This window comes from Epinephelus moara, chromosome 5 (assembly GCF_006386435.1).
Source record: "Epinephelus moara isolate mb chromosome 5, YSFRI_EMoa_1.0, whole genome shotgun sequence".
Classification (NCBI taxonomy): domain Eukaryota; kingdom Metazoa; phylum Chordata; class Actinopteri; order Perciformes; family Serranidae; genus Epinephelus; species Epinephelus moara.
The window spans coordinates 1,476,298-1,498,493 of NC_065510.1; the positions used below are offsets into that span (position 1 = coordinate 1,476,298).

General features: G+C 42.5%; 1 protein-coding gene across 2 annotated transcripts in view; it reads left to right on the forward strand.

Moving 5' to 3' along the window:
• Positions 1-2,715: 2,715 nt before the first annotated feature.
• morn4 (MORN repeat containing 4) overlaps positions 2,716-22,196 on the forward strand; it is a 33,207-nt gene continuing 13,726 nt past the window's right edge. Inside the window, exons 1-3 of one of the 2 annotated variants that reach the window (XM_050045499.1) lie at positions 2,716-2,875; positions 5,829-5,903; positions 21,130-21,244. In XM_050045499.1, coding sequence (XP_049901456.1) covers positions 5,837-5,903; positions 21,130-21,244 — 182 coding nt within the window. In that variant the 5' untranslated portion in view covers positions 2,716-2,875; positions 5,829-5,836. The remainder of the gene's footprint in view (positions 2,876-5,828; positions 5,904-21,129; positions 21,245-22,196) is intronic. The other variant, XM_050045500.1, reaches the window with a different exon arrangement.

The window sequence follows — 22,196 nt, forward strand, 5'->3', positions numbered from 1 at the left end:
GCCTGAACGAGACATACTCCACTTCACACGCAAAGGTTGTGATGTATAAAAACAGACTTGATGGGAGAAACTTTGACCCATGCTTATGAACATTTTGGAGACGAGAAATTGGGGACGCAGATGGTGAGGTGGAAGCCTGATTGTAGAAATTGTTGAGTATTTTTTGTGCACGCCATCTGTAGCTTTTGTCCGTACGTACATTTTTAGTATGGATCCCACACACTGTTTCATAAATGAGACACCTGATCCATTTGTTTTGGAGAGGGAGAAACCTTTGTGGATAATTCGGCTGCAGTAAAAACCTCCTCAACAATGAACAGTGTCCCCCTAAATCTTACTCCCTGTTCCTTTAATGCCTCTTCAACATCTTCTCCATGCTGCTCGGAATAAAATTCTGGTGGGGGAACACTGAATCCCGGTGCAAACTGCTGGGTTTTTAAATTCTGGAATGAAACAAAAATGAGTTTGTAAACTCCCATTTTGCTAAAACACATGATCTCACTATCCTCAGTTGAAGCATTGGCCCTGCGTATGTCCAAAGGCGCAAACGCAGTCAAAATACACTTTTTATGTAATGTTTTTGTTTTTAAAAAGACATTAATATCATAGATCAATGCACTGACAACAGCATACTCATAACTAGCTTGCAATGGCTGTCAGGGATAAAACTTGTGACGGGAAACACATGCAAAACAGCACAGAGCTCACACATAAACAATACCATAAAAATGTACTGGAAAACACCCGAAGTGTTCCCATTGATTTGATATTAGCAAATTTAGTCCATCATAAAAACATAATTTTGTTTCTTAAGAACCATGTCACTCCGCCCTTGCATGTATGAGTGATACTTTGTACCTTATCTGCTTTGTGATATTTTAATATTTCTTATGTCAGACTTTAAATGCCTGTCTCCACCTTGATAAAGGTTGGTGCACAGTGAAAAACACCTGGGATAACAAATGGGAATAAATCCAGGGCTTAATTGTTTCTTCCCTTTTAAAGTTTAATAGCCTATGTTATATTTTATACATTGATTTGAATGTTTTAATAAACCAACCAGGGGATTCTGTGCATGCATGTGTGCCCTGATTTCATAACATCAGGGACCATGTTGGAAATTAGTGTTTACACCTCACATGGTGCCTCTTTGATTGTTTGTCTACACCAGTGGTTCTAAAATGGTGTGACACGCGTGCCGTGGGATTTTGTGATAACCACACATTATAATTGCAGTGTTAAACTGGGCCTATACAAAATGTTATGAATGCTATTTTTATTGACTGTATCAGAATGTTGTGCACACCCATTCCCTAATAAAGAGGCAAACCCTGCCTAAAAAAAAATATGACCGTAACTAAAAAAAACCTTCACAGGGAACGTATGCACGGGAATTATAACTGTGTGTATCTCACATTATTAAATCATTTTGTTAAATATTTCACGAGTAATAATTGGTAGTCAATTGTTATTTGATATTAATAAATAAAAACAAACATATGTGTTGTGATAAGAGTGACAACACACCCCAAAGAGGCTGTTATGGCTGTGTATATTCTGTGCTGCTGTCCCTTTTCCCTCCATTGATCTGCCCAGGTGTGCTGCATCACTTAACGAGGTGCAGCGCACCTGGCTAGAGGAGGCGCTTAAAAGCTCCTGTGCCAGCAACAAAGGAGAGAGGTAACTGGCGTGGGGACTGCTGGTCCTGCTGCCTCTCAGCCTGGGATTTTTGTTGTCTTGTTTGCGTAGTTATTGTTAATAAATCCCTGTGGATTTGAGTGTTTTAAAGATGTCTTATGTGGTTGTTTTGGGTCAGCAATGGAGTTTTGTCCACCCCTCCCAAGGCTGGGGTGTAACAGAGGTTATTGTGCACTGATATACAGGTGTGCCTTGGTCAGAAAAAGTTTAAAAACCACTGCTGTATAGAATCAATCGAGCAGTCAGTGAAAGAGGAGCAGTGAAATCTTACTGGCTCCCAAACCAACATATGAATTGCACCATTATATATAATTATAAAAGGCTTGACACTAATTGTGATAAGGTCTATTAATAAGCAGGGGCCAACATTGAACCTAATGTTAATCATTGTATATCAATAATAGCAGCTCCTACACTAATTATAAAATGCTTGATTAATAAGCTGTTTGATTAGTGTAGGAGCTGCTATTATTGATATACAATGATTAACATTAGGTTCAATGTTGGCCTTATCAAAATTAGTGTGTTGCTTAATCCCCTGGTTTCCTCTTGAGAAACCAAATCAGGGCGGCAGAGTTTTGTTTCATTTGGGTCACCTTGATTCTTTTATTTCCTTCTTAGCTTTTTACTGAATTAAAACCTTATTGGCGTTGAATCCATATCACCTCATTGAACAAACCCTCACCACCTCATGCAGCTGTGTTAGCGCATGTGGGAGAACAATAAATCAAGTTCCATAAAACTCGCCAAAACGCGGGTCTAATCACCAAATTGAAACATGAAATGACACCGTGTCATTAAGAGGAGCCTCGCTGCCGCTTTATAATCCTACAGAGACGGTGGGCAGCGCATAAAAAAGGCAAGGGCAAACGCTTTAACGGAGGAGCACTCCGGCTAATTAAGTCGTTGAACCCGTTGCCCTCGACAAAGATGTCTCCCGCGGAGGGCTGGACAGCGGGGGACAGCAGCCAATAGGAGGACGCGTTGAGTCGAGGTGGAGGAATGGCAGCCAATCAGAGCGCGGCGCCTTGCGGAGACGCTGAGGCAGCTCTGCCAGGGAGCTAGCAGCTACACGGAAAAGGCGAAATAATCGCTGAGAGGAGCAGAAATCCTCCAACTGCCGCGTTGTTTTCAGTGATGTAGAGAGAAAGGACTGAGTTGCGCTTTAATAAAACAGGTAAAGCGTTTCTTTTACTTCTCCAGGCCAGCTCGATGTGCGTGTGTGTGTGTGTTTCGGAGGCTGACAGCGTCATGCCGGCAGGATGAAAGGGATTAGGGCGCCGTTACTGTGGCAACATTAGATGGAGGGATACACACTCCTCCTCCCGTCTAATATGACAGCGTGCCTGGTGGCATTTGAGCAATTATTCAGCCTAATAAACGGGCCTTAGATGTTTCCTCTCTCTTTGTGAGGAGCCTAAATGTTTCTCTGATGCTGCTGTCGGCGGCAGTTTGTCTGTAACGTCATTTTGAGACAATAGAGAGGAGAGGATAGCCCCCACAGGACCACAGTAAACAGAGCTGGCTGAGATGACAATGGATTTGAGTAAAACTGGAACAAAACAGCAACAATAGACAGGAGACAAATAAGAAGCCTCAGTGGATAAAAACATCTGTGCTGTGTCAGTGTGTTGCTGCCACACCACCGCTGGATCCCCAATAGGTCATGCAGGGCACATGGCAAACAGGCGAGGGATCCCAGCACTTTTAAAAGCGTATTTTCATACTCTTTCTGTCCTATTACAGTACGTGCTACTCAGGTGCGTAAATATAGTCAGTGCAGGCTGTGTGGTCACACTGTGGCCCATGGGACAGGGGGCCCTTAGAGAGAGCAGGCCCAGAGAACAGGCTCTTGTAACTTATTCAGATTGCCACCTTAGAAATACACCCATGCTCAAAGAGGATTCATTAGTTTTCTGTAACTGCTTATCCTGTTGGGGGTCGCGGAGGGGATGGAGCCTATCCCAGCTGACACTGGGCGAGAGGTGGGGTATCACAGGGCTGACACACAGAGACAGACAAACATTCACACTCACATTCACACCTACGGACAATTTAGAGTCACCAATTAACCTGCATGTCTTTGGACTGTGGGAGGAAGCTGGAGCACCTGGAGGAAACCCAGGAGAACATGCAAACTCCGCACAGAAGAGCTCCCCCACCCAGGGTTCGAACCTGGAACCCTCTTGCTGTGAGGCAACAGTGCTAAATGCACTCATGTTTAATTAAAAAAGTGCTGTAGTAAAGGCAAACCCATCTACATCATGGTTTCTTTTTTTGTTTGTTTGTTTTTTTGTAAATAGAGACTCAGTATAAATCTATTCTACAATAAAATTATATTTTTACTTTACATAAACTATAAAAAATATTTAATTGAATAAGTACTTTCTAACTAGTACTATCTGTCACTCAGTTATTACTTTCTTAGGCAGCACAGTGGCACAGTGGTTAGCATAGCAAGAGAGTGGGGGAGAGTCCATATTCTCCCTGTGTCAGCGTGGGTTTCCTCCAGGTGCTCCAGCTTCCCCCCACAGTCCAAAGACATGCAGGTTAATTGGTGACTCTAAATTGTCCGTAGGTGTGAATGTGAGTGTGAATGGTTGTCTGTCTCTGTGTGTCAGCCCTGTGATAGTCTGGTGACCTGTCCAGATCTCGCCCAGTGTCAGCTGGGACAGGCTCCAGCCCAATATGATTATATGTATTAAAAAAACAAGAAACATTATGAATGTTTAATGATAAATTTAAATACGAAATCTAAATCCAGTTGTTAAATCTAAATGGGTCGTGTGAAGCTAAATACTTAGAAAATATGTAAGTAGCAAAAGCCCACTCTGCTCTGATTGGTCAGCGTTTCTGAATCTTACATATCTTGGGATTTCTGCACCGTTATTACAGATAAGAAATGTCTGTGACGGAGAATAGCCATAAAAAATGACCAATAAAAGTGATTTAAAAAATCAAACATGTTCCAGCAGGAATGTAATCCGAAATCTTGACAGAAACAAAATAAAACTCACCAAAAAAAACCAACTCTAGGCAATTATACAACTTTGGAACAAAATAAGTCTCTGATTCAGACCAAAGGAGACGACTCTAGTTCTGAAAGCAGCCTTAGTCTTGTTAGTCACTGGTCCAACAATCACCAGCTCTAGTTTAGTCGAAATAAACCTTTAATTCACTGAGTTACATGTGAAAATATGCTGATGTGCATGCTGTGTATCCCCGTGGTCTTTGCCTGTCAGCTGTCGCTGAGCAGCGGCTCTCCCTTGAGGACAGAATCAAGCAAGTGGGTTCATTGGACTAAGTGGAGCAGAGAGAGAGAACTGGACCTGGAGCCCATCTGTCTCAAAGGACACACAGGAGAGCTGGTCAGCGTCAGCCTGACTTCAACCCCATCCAACAGCTGATGAGTCGATTGGCAGAAAATTAAAGTCAACAATTTCATAATCGAAAACAAAAATGCCAAAAGTTTGCTGCTTCCAGCTTCTCAAATCTGAGGGTTTTCTGATCTACTGTGTTTTAAATCACAGTAACATTATCTCTTTGGTTTTTAGACTTTTGGTCAAACAAAAACATTTTCAATTTCAGCTTCAACATTTTCTCACTGTGACTGATTTCAACTGTGAGCCAAGCTCTTTTTTTTGCCCCATATCAGTGTTGGACCTCACTAATGCTCTTGTGCCTGCACACAAGAAAATCCCTGCAGCCGGGATCCAAAATCATGTGGCAAGCCTGAAACCAGAACAGTGGAGGCTGTCACAGCAGCACATTAATGCTCTTGTTTAGGAATGAGATGTTCTACACTCACACGTTTCTTAAAGTTGGGGTGTCCACATACTTGTAGCCATACAGTGTCTCATGACTTCCCTGGGAGTTAGTGCAGTGAAAAGTAGGGTTGTTGAGGCTTTTGTATGTAGTTTCCGTGACTGGCTGCATAATCTGGGCATGATTAATGCTGCAAACACACAGCCGTGTTCAAAACCTAGCAATTAACCCATGGTGGGCTGAAAGGTTGGCGCAGTATTAGATGAACTCTCGGCTCTGTGCGTGTGTGTCACAGTGTCAGAGCCACAGGTGATCAGCTCCGGGTCCTGATGATGGTTTTTGTGTGTTGTTATCGTGTGTGCCAGCAGGACCCATGACCCTGACACGAGGTTCCTTCAGCTACTCCAATGGCGAGGAGTACCATGGCGAATGGAAAGAAGGCAAGGCTGACCTGCTCGCTCTCATTCATCCATCCTCCATCACGGCCTACATTTGCATGCGCAGCACAAGTGTAGTTATTATGTGATTAACACAACAATGCATGTAAAGCAGCGCCTGTCTAAACACAATATTTGTATTTGCTTCATGTAATAATGCTCTTAAGGGAAGTACGCATAATCACAGTAACATATCTGGAGTGCTCAGAGTTTATTTGCATTAACAGACAACAGCTGGGACATGTATACAGCTTTAAGGGGACCTACAATTCATACTTGTATTTTGGGTTTCTACTACAATGTGTTTACATGGGTCAGTGTTCAAAAAGCACTTCATTTTCCTCATACTGTCAGTGCCAGAACAGCTCTGTCTGAAACACTCCGTTGTAGCGCTTGTCTCTTTAAACCCTCCCGCTACAAAAGCCAAGTCTGCTCTGATTGGTCAGTGTTTATGGGTTTTACATATCTTGGCATTTCTGAACTGTCATAGAGTGTGCCAGGGCTGACGTCAAAACCCGGAAGTTTAGCATCGCGCTGGTTCCCGGAAGAGAAAGTGAATGTGATTTTTGCATTGCGTTTTGGATTATGTCAGAAAATAAGCTCTGTGGCTAACACAAGTTTATGATACTTACAGGTTTTGTTCAGCGAGATAATCTTCACATATGAACACCTTTCATACCGCATTTGAAGCTTAAATGCGATCGCCAGAAGTAAAAAGCTAACGTTAGGCTTTAACGGACTACATGACTACTCCACGGTCGCATGACTCTTGACGTCACCGCCACTAAGCTTTCAACTGATTTCGGCCGCTTTATTTTAAAAACATTGTATAATGGGGAAATCGGACTGTTTAAGCTAAATAAGAAGCTGTAATGGCGGACTGCCAGCACTCTCGCCTGTTCGGGGGTGATGACGTTTAATGTCCCCGACAGGGTTTGTAGTCGTATTGAGCAACTTGTTAGCAACCGCCTTTTTTAGGACACGTAAAAGCTTCAAAATTCACAAGTAGGGGATTTACTGACATGTTTTATGTCGTAGAACAAAACCTGAAACTCGCTAAAGCTTTTATTAACCACAGACCTTATTTGAGGCATTTTACCAAAATCCCATTCAAAAAACGTATTGACTTTTAGACGAGAGAACCGGAAGTGCTAAAAGCGCTAACGGAGTTCCGGGTTTACTGCACACTCTATTACAGATAGGAACTGTCTGTGACAGAGAATAGCAGCACTTTATACCATGAAAAATCACTAATAAAGGCTATTGAAAAAAATCAAACATGTTCCAGCAGGAATATGATCCAAAATCCCAAGCCCGGTCTCACTCCGAAGTCGTCGAAATCCGGCACTTGGGCAGTGACTTGCGGCGTCCTTTAACGTCAGTATGATATGCTGCTGGTTGCCGTTATAGTTTAACGGCGCTCGGAGGTATCGGGGGAAATGCGGTGGGACGAGGACAAAAGTTAAGGCGGTGAAATTTCAACTGGGGCAAGCAGGAGGGGTGGTGAATGGGTCCAACAGAAACGGACTTTCACCCTAGAGAGCAGTGTTCGTGTCCTGTAAGATTCTAAAGCCAAACCCTATTCTTCATTCCTAAACCCAAACACGTGTTTTTGTTGTTGAAGGAAGAAAAACATCAATTTGTGTTGTTGTCCTGACATAGTGTGTTTATTTTGAAAGAGACTGTATGTAAACTGTAAATTTCTTGCTAAATCTGAAGTGTGTTTTGAAAGAAGACAATGCATGTAACAGGCAGACATTGACACCGTGTCCCAGAACGTCAACAACCAACGCACCTAGGGTACCTTGCACGTCGTATGTGGACGTGGAAAACCCATGACCAAACATCAATATATGATGAGGTTGGAGTCACAATGTGTTGGTTTCCCTGACGTTAGCATGTAGCTACATGTAGCAGTGTATGTCAAGTGAATACTTGCAGTAGCGTGCCTCGAGCAGATGACCATATAAAATAAAATTCGCCATGAGCTGACGTCAGCTTGTAATCAAAGTAGATAAACCATTAGAAGCAGAGTATTCAGAGCAGTCTGAAGCCTGAAGTTTTTGCTCACAGAGATTAACTACTTCTAAAAACTTTGGTTTGGTTTGAAGTAAGGCTGGATGATATAACGACTATACGATATACAGACATATTTTCAGGCAAGAATTAAACAATATCGTTTATATCGATATAGGGTCAAGTCGTTTTACATAACGCCTCTCACATCTCTCGCTCCTTCCTTTCCTCAGTATCTCTGGTGATGCTATATGCATACATAAGATTAATAACCTAAATAAATAAAAATATTTAAGTCATTTTCCAGCACTACATTGATTTGAAACGCCATGGAAAACAACTCTGTAACTTCCCCTACAAAGATATTTAATTGTTTCAGATGACATGGATTTACGGTAGGCCCACTTAATACTTTTATACTCATGTTGTAGTTTTAAACCTCGGTAGTTCCAGCGCTTTGTGCAGAAAGTTAACGAACAGCCCTGCTATTTATTTTATATCATTTTCATTTACATGTTTTTCATTTGTATTTTATTTTGATCACAGTCTGTTTTTATAAAAGTGCATGTGACATCTCAAATGTGGCTTTGACTTGCAGCTGAAAACATGTAGCCCATTTCTTAGAAAATACCGAGATATATATCGTGTATTGCCATTCAGCCTGAAAATACAGAGATATGAATTTCTGTCTGTATCGCCCAGCCCTATTTTGAAGCCATTTTTAATATTAACATCCGCCACTGTGACATTATATGTAAGACAGACAATAAGGTCCTCTTTAATGGCATTTCATGATAAAAGGTTACTTTGACTATGTGCTTGGCGCTTTGTATGGATATCTTTCTGGGTTTAAATAGATGTTAGCACTGTCAAGGTGACCCTACCATTTCAACACATTTGGGTCCGTTGAATGATTAAAATAATACTCATGTAAATGGACTGAGTTTGGGCAGTTGTCATGTCATGCTGTTTTTCTATGTACACCTGCACAGTCACAAGACCAACAAGGACTTATCAGAATCACATCAGTTATCAGTAACAGAGAGGCCAATTCATAGTCTCTGCGTGATCAAAGGTCACAGCAATTAAGAGCCAGAGGATAAAAAGGGGTCCTTAGGTGCGTCTTAAAAGCATCAATAGACTCAGCCTGCCTAATGCCCTCTGGGAGGCTATTTTTGTCAGATATGTAATGATGATTGTTGTGTAATATGTATGTTGATGATGTCCAATGTCAGGTCTCTATTAATGTGAAGACAATACATGCACAACAGTGCGCTCTAGGGCCTATCGTAACTTCCTTACACCACAGGAAGAGCTGCTGTAGAAAAGCCCCATCTCTGGTTTTGCACAAATGGGGCACAGCCAACATGCCACAGTGGGTGGATCCTAGTGATCTGGGTGGTGCTGTAAGGCTAACATATGTAGGGGTAAGACCTTGGAACAGTTCATAGACAATTAAAAGGATTTTTTTAATGAACGTTAAAAAATAAGATCGGATATGATAAAGTGCTATGCTGCTAAGTGTGAGTTAATAGTGCATAGGTGCAAGAAAAGCTACATCCCGTGGGTGGCAGGCCGACACAGCAGCATACGTCTTTAGGCTGAACCCTGTCTCTCCCCATGGGTACAGACCCAGCTGCTAGGCACCTGCCTGTGAGCTCCCCATAGAGGCTTGGATCCCAAATGGGGCCCTGGTCTACAATATCTAGGCGAGGTCATTCATTCCCAAAGATATCGGTCCACAGCTTTGAATCACTTTTAATCTGGCCCCTCACTGGGGAGCAGTTTACCATATGAGGCCTATTTAAGTCTCTTCAGTCACATCAAGGGGTAGAAGTGAAGTCTTTATGGAAAAGGAGTAACAGTTGGTTCCCAAAGAGAAAATTAAGTCATAATCTTAAAACCTCCTTTGCACTTCCACTTAAGTTGATATAAACATAACCTGTGGAGTTTTTTTTCCGTAGCGCTATGGAGCAGTTTGTTTTATGAGTGGGTCAGTGTTATGTTTGTCTAATGTATATGCACTTGGGTGATGTGGTACACAACCCTGCCACATTATTCCACTGATCTACAAGTGATGCTAAAGGAACTGTGTGTAAGATTTAGGAGGATTTAGAGGCGTCTAGTGGTGAAGTTTGTAGATTGCAACCAGCTGAAACTTCAGAAGCTGAATTATCTACAGTGGTCTCTTCCTCTCCAAAACAAATAGAACAGGTGATTCAAACCGGTAAAAACACAGAATAAAGCAGTTTCATGCTATGAATCTATCTTTCTCCGACACTGGCACATTGCAGATGGGCCGCTAGTAGTCTCTATATACAGAATGTAGAGTCTGTAGGCAAACCCCGGAGATCTTGCCTCCGGATGAAGAGTGGAAGAGCCCTGATTTCCGGTTGTAGGCTGTTTGTAGTCTGCATGATATTGACCAATCACGTTTTAGCCGGCTGCAGTTGTTGCCAGGTTAAACGCTCCGTGCGGTGAACTAACGAGGCAGAACATAATTGGCGTCACTGCAAACTCTGAATCCATCGCAGTGGTTCAGCATATTTACTTATATATAAACGGAAGTCGGAAACGGAAATTCGCCTCCTCCGCCCAAATCAAACTGGAATGCCAAAAAATCGGGGGTCTGCCCCCAGAGGCTGTATCGCCGTCTGCCAGAAGTCAGACGCCGAATACAGCCGATGGGTTTCGAAAATGGGCCGCTAGCCCAGCACCTGATAACATAAGATCCAGATTTTATTGGGTAGGGATGCATAATATTGGATGTTTTTTTGCAGATGACCGATTATGCCAATATATAATAACTAATTCAGCCGAGAACCAATACAATACGATATATCCACTTTTTTCACTTTTTCTTAGTAATCATCAAGTCTCTTCTGTCGTGGAATTAACATCATATTATGCATGCATGCTCTTATCGTGACCTAACAGCAGATGGAGACATGAAATAAAATACTTACCAATATAAAGGTAATATTCATTCATTGTGCAAGATAAGAAAAAGCATGTTGGGCGATTCTGATGGTTCACTGTAAAGCCGATATTGGGTGGTACCAATGACAGACCAATATTATCAGCATGTTAGCTAATCTCGGCCGATACCGAGGAGAAGCTGATATTGATATTGTTAAGCTTCACACGACAGCCAGAGCACTGAGATCAAGCAACCAGCTGCTGCTGGCCTGTCCCAGAACTACTGAGATCAAGCAACCAGCTGCTGCTGGCCTGTCCCAGAACTAAACTTAAAAGCAAAGGTGACAGCGCCTTTTCCGTTGTGGCGCCAAATTTATGGAATACTTTACCATTCCATATAAGGGCAGCCCGAACTTTGGAACACTTTAAATCTCTTTTAAAAACCTACCTCTTATCGCTTGCTTTCACCTCTAGTTGAGACAGACATGTCTTTCAGGGGTTGTTTTTAAATGTGCTATATAAATAAATTTTGATTTGACTTGACTTGACTTATCGTGCATCCCTATTTTGGGATTTTAGTTATCGACAAAAGTCTCTTCAGAGCGCTCTTCCTCTCCAAAACAAACTGACCCAGTGATTTAAAGCAATAAAATAACGTATATAATATAATATATAATAAAAAAAAATCTGTATTTTTCCGGCTGCTCATTGCAGAGGGGCTGCTAACTACGTTGGCCAACGCAAAAAACATGAACGTCCCTATCTAGAGCCAGTGTTTGGTTTATCTGTTCTGGGCTACTGTAGAAACATGGGGGTGCAGCATGGCGATCTCTGTAGATGAGGACGTGCTTCCTATGTAGATATAAATCACAACGACTCTTATTTTCAGGTGAATATACTGTTCATTAAAGGAAACACATATTATATGCAATTTCTGCCGATATATTCCTGGACCTTTAATGCACCTCGACATGCAGCAGTGAGCCAGCAAAGACATGGAAGAATAAGAATGCTAGTGAGGTAACATGGATGTAAACAATGCAGGATTCAAAATCAGCTTTGCACATGTTTTATCAGGCAGGCAACACATCCATCATGCTTGCAGCAGTATATGTTCAGAGACTGACACTGTGTCTCCAGTCTACATTCCTGACGTTGTAGGATGTTATCAATATGATAACGATGGGACTAGTCTTAACACAGCTCCCTGCATAGTTTTGATGAAGGGCTGATTTTGGTTTGAGTCCCCCCTCACGGATAACCATCAAGATAAAATGGTGATGTCAGAAAATATGATAAAAAATGTTCAAAAAGAAAGTTATCTCTCACAGCTTTTGAGGAACGACCAGAGGGGTTTCATGTCAGAAGAAAAGTGGGTGTTCTGTAAGTGAGTCACAACAGCAAAACTAGGTGGCTTTAAATGAACCTGCACTCGCACAGCTTGCATCTAATAGGCAAAAAAAAAAGCAGAGAGAGGTGTCAAACTGAAGTCAGTAACTACAGGAAAATGTTCACATGCTTACACACACACACACATGCACACACAGACCATCTGGTGCCAGTGTGCCCGCTGAGACAGGATATCACACTACCAAAACCAGTATTTGCAGTTTGACAAAAACACTCAGACAACCTTTAGGGCAAGGTTAAACAAAGAACAAAAGTTTGGCACCAGAGCAGGCGTGAGACAGTGGGGAGAAACATATGGTCTCAGCATGGTTAGCAAAAAACTGTTAAACTGGTTTTGCTGTGATGCTGTGATAGGCTCAGGTTTTAGTGCACAGCAGTGGTTGTTTTTTTTAGCACAGTTGTTTCAAAGTCAAGAGAAATTAGTCCGCTGGTGCAGCTCTGTAGTTGGCCTTATATCTTACATATTCAGTATAAAAATTAAAAAATGCAGTCATTAATCTGGAGCTTGTGATCACATGAGCTTCATCAGCAGATGGAGTTTGACCTGATGTTGTTGTAGATGTAGAATTGTAATTGTACATGTTCAAATTTTCTTTTCTTTGTGAGCTCTTTCGGGACTTTTCGTCCATACTGTCGTAAAAACTGAAAAAGTAGCTCAAGTGCACACAGAGAAGCGTGAAATTTGCAATAGCTGCAACCATGTACCTGTACGCACATGCAAACATGCGTTTCCCCTTTAAGCCTATTTGCATGAACACACACACACCCGCACTTGACCTCCATGCGCTAAATTTCAGCAGCAACACTGTGGCTGAAAAAATTATTAATGGACCTACCAACCAAGCGAGTTATAGAGCTGCTGATACAGTTCCATGGGAGGCTGTCAAACTCCATCTGCTGACAAAGATTTTGGGCCCTGTCTTACAACCGGCGCAGAGCGCCACACAGCGCAGTACAACTTTAATTGCTAGTTGCACACTGACACACTTGTCATTTTCATGGCGAGCACCCATGTTGTGTAAGTAGCAAATGTACTTGCGCCCATCTGTGCACCCATGGGCGTGTAGGTCTTAAAATGAGGTTTGGTCAGGTGCATTGCTGATGGATTGCTATTCTGAGGCAGCAGAAAGCGACTGCGTCATTGACCTATGAAAACCTGGTCTAAAGTCAGAATGGCGAAGTAGTTCCATTTATTTAAAGGATGCATTAAACACACAGGGACGCGTAGATTGGTTGCAGATGGGTGAAATAATACAGCAGTTTTAAGGAAAGTATTAATGATGTAGCAGAGCTGCTGCCTGACTCCCCATTGAGAGACGCTGTGCACATTTATGCACAATGATCAGCGTGACTTCACTGATTATTTCAGAAACTACAGATTTAGTTCTGTTTCCTCTGTCAAGTTTATGACTACACGTTTTAGTTTTGCTGCTTAAACGCCCACAATATTTTCTGCAGAGACATTACTGCTCTTACTGCATTCCTCTCAGCAGAAAACCGCTTCTCGCCTCTACAATTTGCTGAATCCACTATGCAGATATTAGTCAGGTTCAAGTGCAGCTAACTTTAAAGGGAATGGATAATGATCATGTTACGGCCAAAACACACTGATTCATAATTTAGGGACTAAATACAACCCCTTAGTACCCTGGAAATCCAGAGTTCTCGTGAGAGCATAATTTGAATTTGCTCAGCGAGTCTCTCTGGCAATCAGTAATGATGCTCATTACCCATGCCGGGGTTGGCTTGGCTTTTTCTCTAAAAGAGGAACAGAAAACAGTGCTCGAATCTTTCCTTTGCAAGAAGGACGTTTTTGCTGTTTTGCCGACCGGATACAGCAAGAGTCTAATCTACCAGTTAGCTCCGCTGGTAGCTAAGCTCTGGATACATCACCCCGTGTATTGTTCTGATTGGTCGTAGTGTTATCCAATTGCGTGCAGTGATATTTTCAAATGCATGCTTGGTGCCGCCCCTCGAGTTGGGCCATTTGCATTACTCATTGCCAGACCCTAAATCTTTCTAGATTTGGGTCTGGATTTCCAGGCTAACCCCTTAGCCCCTTGCGCCTTACTTTGTGCCCAGATTATGCCCCGTATAATTAGCAGAAGTGGTCGCACACGCCCTAAATGCACCTGCGACATGCACTTCAGACCATATGCTGTAGATTGTTTAAATAGGGCCATTACTGATATGAAATATCTGTGATAAAGTCAAAGTCAGCTTACAAGTTTTTTCATCCCAAAGCTTTTGGCTCTATCTCTCTTCTTGAACTTCGAGATGTAGCTTCTGGATTGTTGAAATAGTGACTTTTTACCATGAGAATTATTAATTTGACCCTATCTGGACATGAATCCCGTTTAGATGGCTGTTGTTAGTAACATTTTAATTAATCTTCTCTCCCCACCTTGTATAATTCCATGTGTAAACACAGCTAAAGCACTCCAGGGAATATCTGTTGCAGCACTTAACACACCTTTTCTTGATATTTTCTGGCATTTTCAAATATGTGTTCACACATTTTTGTCATTTTAACACTAACAAGTTTAATTAAGACTGCTGACTCTGTAATATGTGTGTGTGTGTGTGTGTGTGTGTGTGTGTGTGTGTGTGTGTGTGTGTGTGTGTCTAGAGGTGTTGTCATGAACACAGATTGATGTGTGTGGTGCGTCACGTCTCGGAGTCCATGCATGCAAAGTCACTGTTTGCACACAAACATGTAGTGGTGTGTTGGACAGAGGTCTACGGTGTCACATGAATAATTCAGCGGCGCGCTGGTTGAAGACAGGCCCGGGGGCTATCAGGTTACAGGAAGTAGGTTGGGTACATCCACAACAGCCGAGGCACAGCCAGAAGCCATTTGCTACTGTACTTCGCCCATGCAGTCATTTAACATCTGTGCATTACCGCTATTGATTGACATAAAAGCCGGACAAATTCAGCTAAACCGTAATTAGCCAGAGACCCTGACCCGGCACGAGATTGAGGGGAGGCGTTACAAAGGAGCTGAGTGACAGATTAGAGTCTGGTGGGATCAAATCCAAAGAGACGGAGAGGAAATTACTGTCCCTGAATGCAGCAGTCCACTGATAATCTGTCCCCTCAGTAAAAAGTAAACTGTCTTAGTGGTCTGTAAAGCGCTTTCACTTTTGCCAATTGATTTCATTATATTCAGTGAACACCATTCATACTTTAATGCTGCTCTAATGCTCGATGGAAGACAATGCGCTTGGCGCTTGTGGCCAGATGACCGTGGCCTCTCTGACACCCCACAGATTGTTATATTTCAGCGGGTAGTCCATGAAATTTCTGCCTCAGGCTCTCAGTTGCTTGTCAGGGTTCCCGCAGGCTCAAGAGTTGGATTTAAGCCCCTGTTGGCCCTCTTCTATATATACTTAATCGAGTCCGGTTTGTGCGCGCGCGCACACACACACACACACACACACACACACACACACACACACACACATCTGCACATATGGATGCAGGATTTTTCAGAGGAGGTTGGACTTGTGGAAAATGGAATGCAGAGCTCCAGATTTAGTTTCTGCCTTCTCCAAATCTCTTCTCCAAATCTCCCGTGAAAACCCTGCTGAGATTAGGCAGAGAGCAGCACATTAAGCAGCCCTGACAGATGGACTGCCTAATTTACTTTGCCATTAGCTGGGAGCAAGGGACAACACTCACTAGGCTCACCCTTGCCTCACCCCCCGCCAAGCAGCCTGCCTCCCCTCCTGTAAATCCCAATCCGCTGCGAGGGATCCCCCCCACCAGATCTTCTTCTCGTCTCTCCTCTCCACCAGTTTCATGCCACTTGGCAAGCTCACAGTAAATCCTATTCCTCGCTTACAGCTGCTACGAGGAACCCAGGACCTCCTCAGCCTGCGTCCAACTGTGCCTCACATCCAGTTATTCTCCTAAATCCCGCTGGGCCTGCTAATAGACATTGGCAAGGAGAAATGCTCACTTCTTTCCCTCCCTGTCTCCTCCGTATGCCTTCCCTCTTGGTCCTGGAAATTAGTCGCAGAATTAGAGGAGGAAAATTAGTTCTCACCTCGGTGGGAACATATTAAAGAGGTGAAAAATGAAAAAGAGCAGCTCACCTTTTTTCTCTTAGCACCAATTATAAATCTTGTGAAGTGCTAGCTCAAAATTTTGAGAATAATAATCATAATGCACCTGCCTTCTAACATGTTTTTTTCCTGCATTCCCAAGAACAACGCCACACATCCTCCAGTAGGGATCTGCAAATCTTTAATGTGGTATTCATGCTGAGATGAAACCTCCAGTTTGCCTGAACCTTACTGGATGTTTATCTTCACACTAACCAAGTGCATCACAAGCTGTAGAAAAACACGGACGTAGCATCTGTGATATCACCCACATATTTCCGAAGGGACTTTTTGAAGCCTGTTGTTTGGGTGTACTTTCATTTGTCTCAAGGGAGGAAGTTTGTACAACAGAGAGGGGCCGAACCAGCATTAACAGCCACAACTGCCTGTGATAGGCTGAGAAACCTGTCAAACAAGCCAATAAGTTTTCCGGTTTAACCTCCTCTTAACTTCCCACTGCAAAAAAATCACAAGTTCCGATACATTTGTGCTGTGAAGCATGTTATTCAGGAGAGATATCACGCCATGCTCCATCTGGGCCTGTCACGAGAACTACTTTTGTTGGACGATACGTTGTATGTAAATAACTTAAGACTTTATACAAAATTCAGCCAACAAAGATGAAACCAAGTGATGCCTCCTGGAATTAATAGACAAGCTCAGTGAAGCTCAGGGGTAACACGCAGTGACCTTCATAATCTGGCCGGCGTGTTGCAGTCGGCTCCTGGGATGGACGGCCTGGGAGCTGGGCTGTTTATTGGGCATAAAGTCAGGCATGTAGTCGCGCTGGTACTGGTAGCGCAGTCTCCAAAAATCGCCGCACTCAGGAGCTCTGAACATAGTTGATGGTATGATGTTAGTATGAGGCATTAACCTCAACAATTGTCATGTGTTCAAGGATAGAAGCAAGGGTGCTTTGGAAATATTGATGGACTGTGACCTCTCACAAGATTGTTTTGGTTTCCAGTTTATTGTCTGTCCTGGTCCAAGTGCAGGACACAAAAATGTCTGTGGACCATAAGCGTCATTTAGGTATGGCGAGGTATGGCAGCTGGCATACCTTGTAATCGGGAGGAAAAAAAGAGAGAGGTTCTGTAGTCATCTTACTTGTGAGTGTCCTTCATATTTGTTGCAAGTGATCAGATGTGATATGTTAGATAGTCCGAGGCGCACTGGCTGGTTGTTTTCATTGTATTGCACTTAAATAGGTCAATAATATGCTCATCAGTGAATACGAGTGTTATTGAATCAAATTGTTCGCCACTTCGCTCCTCCGCGAGTTATGAGTTATGTGAGTTATCTGTGTGTTGTAAAAGCATTTTGCTCTGCTGCTGTAGACAGCCTGTCTAAATGATGTCTTGAAGCCTGTCTGATTGTATGTGGGGGGTTTTTTCTTCATGTCGGCATGTTAAGCTTGTATTTTCGGTCTCTGGAGACACTCCAATAAATTCGCCTATACAGTATTGTACCAAATTGGCCTTTGTTTTACTGTGTTTCATACACCGGACCCCTTGGTTATCTTCTAGAAATGAGCTTGTAATTAATTTATTTTCTTTATTTTCTGTGAAGTTAAACACATGACTAATGATAATTAAACGTCCGCTCGCTGTCCGCGGTGCTGAAATGCACCGAAATAGGTCCGATGTTTTCACTGCTCTCACCAAGTCGTGCATTACATGCAGACATGAGGTATTATGAATGTGAGAAACAGCTTCATGTCCTTTGAAACAGTTTTCAATAGCATAGTATGTACTTCTGACAGGTCAAAGACCAAAGTGAAGTTTTATATAAGTTCATATTTTTGAAACTCCATCATCAGTAGCTCTGTGACGTCATGTCATATTGCTATACCTTAGCTTTTGCTGAAACAGCCCCTGCTGTGGACCACAGAAGTGCTTGTTATACAGAGAGCAGTATATTTAATTTTCTAATTTATCATGTATCCTTGAGAGACTTGGTCTAAAGCGATGTCTGTAATAAGGAAACATATTTTCAAATATCATCCATTCATGAACAAACTGGAGGATCTTAGAAGGCCACATAGACTCGTGTATTATCAGAGTTCATGTTTCTGTTCAGTTATTTTTACTTGATAAGTGCTTAACCTTCTGGAAGTTTCAACACACTACCTTCAACGCACATGGGTAAAATATGGTCATTGAGATTAATGTTGTGTTGCTAATTAATAACCATACATAAACACATAACATGAAAAAGCACAAAAATTACAATAGTATAAAAAACTAATATAAACTAATATGAAAAATAAAACTGGCCGAACGCATGTTAGTGATAGACTGGCTAATATTATATTGACCAATATTCCTTTTTAAGTGTAATCACAGTTGCATTTTTGTCAAGAATCCCACAAAAGGTTATTATTTTGCAGGATATTTTATAGTTAAATCGTAAACTTTATTATGAGAATTGAGTTATGAACCTTAGTGGAAATGATGTTAAAGGGACATTGTGTAGCGTTTTCAGTTGTTTATTGGCAAAAATCGATGTCTGCATTCATAAATATGTCATCATTGGTGTATCATTACCTCCAACAATAATCTGATTTATTCTCGTAAAAGGAGAATTTCGGATTTGTTTGTACATTGTGCGGGTAAGTCGTTTGGGGGGTTCCATAACGTTCCGCCATCTTGAAAATACATCCGCCAGCAAGGGACATACAGCCCCGCCTTCAGCGTTTTCATTGAGAGCCAGGCCAGCACTGCGTGACTGAGAAGCTGAAGGAGAGGAGCAAGAGGTGCTTCGCTACTACCCCGGCACTACTGCAGCATAACAAAGTCGCACTCTTTGAGCATAATGCAGGATCATGCATATGCAGCATCAGACGGACAGAGATGGAATCCTCATCGCCAAGAAAGCGCAAAAGGGAATCAAAAAGGCAACGTGACCGGCGAATTAAATAAACGAGGGTCAACATTGGGGTAGCCTTTCCCAGGTGGAGAGAGCTGCTGAAGGAGAAAGGTTTTAAAAAGGGACGCTGTGATGGGCCTGCCTGTCATTTTTTTCCCCAACAGGCAGGCTAGGCTAATGTAATCACAGGGCAGCGCCACTGTCAGCAGCGCAGTGATGCGAGGAGAGGATGAGGTGTGAGAGGTTGAGCCACTTGTCAGTTGTCAAAAGATAAGACGTGATTGGTTTGTTTCGATTTACGCCCGCCCCAACAGTCCTACGTTGTAAACACAGCCAGCATAGATGACTTCAACGCAACGTCGCTCACTGCCGTTCTCAAGTTCTCAACTCGACCCGGGAGAGACGCTAGTCGCGGCTAGGAGTTCATAATGCCGAAAAGTTGCTGCGTTGTTCCCTGCATAGCAAACAATAAAAAAAAAAAAAAACAGAATTGCGATCTTTGCTCCTGTATAGAGTGAAGAATGGGGAAAGAAGAAATATGTGGCTCACAGCCATCAAACGGCAGGGTAAAGATGGAAAGCTGTGGGATCCAGCCAGTCACTACACCTAACGTTACGTCTGTGGCAGGCACTTCATCACAGGTTAGTTGGCTAACGTTAGCTAGCTAGCTAAAGTCAGTTGATCTCAACAATAACATGAGATGTTCAAAGCCAAGAAGTTAATTCTAATGAATGTTAAGTAATGAATCAACAGGACATGAATTGAATGAATAAATCGACAGGGTCATTCGTCCACACAGAGGCTGGCAGCTGCACACACCTCCTATCATTTTCACTTTCTCGTCGTACCGAAGGCGATCAGGACCTCTTAAACTCTCTCCGTAGCATGTAGCCTGACTGGCCATTTCATCCGAAGGGGAAAGACTCAACTGATTTGTTTTTTATTTGCACTTTGTGTGTGATAGGCTCTGCCGCCAGTCAAAATCCCATGTTTCTATCACCTATGACATCACCGGCGCGCGACCTGTTGTAGTTCGTTGTTGTCCAGTTGAAGTGTTGTATGGTGAGGAGGGGGTTTGTGTACTCGCATCGCGTGTGTCTGTGTAGGAGCCTGAATGAATACTCCATGAAGTATTGGATGACATGGTTTCATCAGTGTTATCATAGGTGTTTGGTACACAGCGGCTACCGTTGTTGCAATACGCATTTGAAACAGTGAGGCGCTAGAGTGTGCTATCTGTTTGAATGCAATATATGATTTCAACATTAGATGGGAGAAATTCCTACACACTGTGGCTTTAAGAATAAATAAAAAGATGTAAACAAGAAAACTTGATTTAAGGTAAGGGACAGATAACCATATTAATGAAACCAAGAAAACATGAATCTACTGTAAACTGTCTCCCATGTGCGCACAATATAAAGCCATACTCTGTAGTATTGCTACATTTGCAGTCATTTGAATACAGGTGGATGTTTTTTGCAGAACTTTGTGTCATACTTTGTGGTTTACAAACATCCTCAGTTAAACATAATAGTTCTGTATTTCTCTGTGATTTAAAATATTTGCTCTTAATGTGACAAATTTACTTTACAATGTCAAAACAAAACATTTACCTTCTCACACAAGACAACCGCTCACTCTTTATTTTTGTATTTCTTTCTGACATTATTTTAATTCAAATCGTCATCAGCAGCTCCTGTTTCATTTTTTTGCCTGTTTTTGTTTTGGAATTTCAAACTGCTTCTCAACAAGTTTGTGTTTCTTTTTGCTTTTTATCTCTCTGGCACTGTTAAGAAGATTTTACGAGTCCCATGGGGTTTCCATATCACACAGATGGAGTTTAAATCCAAGCAGAGGAAGCTGATTTCAAGAACCTAACTCAGATGTGTGTTTTGCTGCTGCAGGTCTGCGTCATGGCCTGGGTCAGCTGACCTTCAGCGATGGGACGTGCTACACTGGACAGTTTGAGAACGGCCTCTTCAATGGCTGCGGGGTGCTGGTCTTCCCCGACGGCTCCAGGTCTGTACTTCGCTTCCTGCTAACCTGACCTTTGACCTTTAGAATCAAATCAAGTTTTAAATGATCAGAGAACTTGAACTTTTGTTACAGTATACCTCCTCTGCTTTAAAAGAAAACAAAGAACCTCAGTAACCAAAGTAAGGACAAAAACATTAATTACCTCTGACTCCATCTTTACCGCAACATTGTTGAGTTTATGGAGATAAATGAGAAAAATTAGGGCATCCAGAAAATAGAGTGTTTTGCGACCAGGAGAACCCGATGGACACGCTTAATGACATCAAATGATTTTGCACTTTAAATTTTACCATAAGTCAATTTATTATTGTGACCATCAGGAGTTGGGTCACTGAACTTTCTAAAACTGCGCTCTTCCAGCCCCTTTACATTTAATAATTGCTGTGCGGTTTTATGTAACAGGATCTTTCCAGTCAGTTATTGGCGAAGTATTTCATGTAAGCCTTAAGTGTCATAATTAAGGAGCAAACTTAAGGTGCTTTGTGCAACTGGCCCCAGACATTCAGGAGGTTTTTACAGGTAGCTGAATTATCTGTGGGGCAGCACAGTGATGCAGTGGTTAGCATTGTTGCCTCACAGCAAGAGGGTTTCCTCCAGGTGCTCCAGCTTCCTCCCACAGTCCAAAGACATGCAGGTTGATTGGTGACTCTAAATTGTCTGTAGGTGTGAATGTGAGTGTGAATGGTTGTCTGTCTCTATGTGTCAGCCCTGTGATAGTCTGGTGACCTGTCCAGGGTGTACCCTGCCTCTCGCCCAATGACAGCTGGGATAGGCTCCAGCCCCTCGTGACCCCTAACAGGATAAGCGGTTACAATTCTTATCTTACTATATAATGACGAAAACTCTGTGTGTGTCTGTTCCACGTTTTTCTCCTCACTGACTTGGTCAATCCATGTGAAATTTGGCACAGTGGTAGAGGGTCATGGGAGGATGC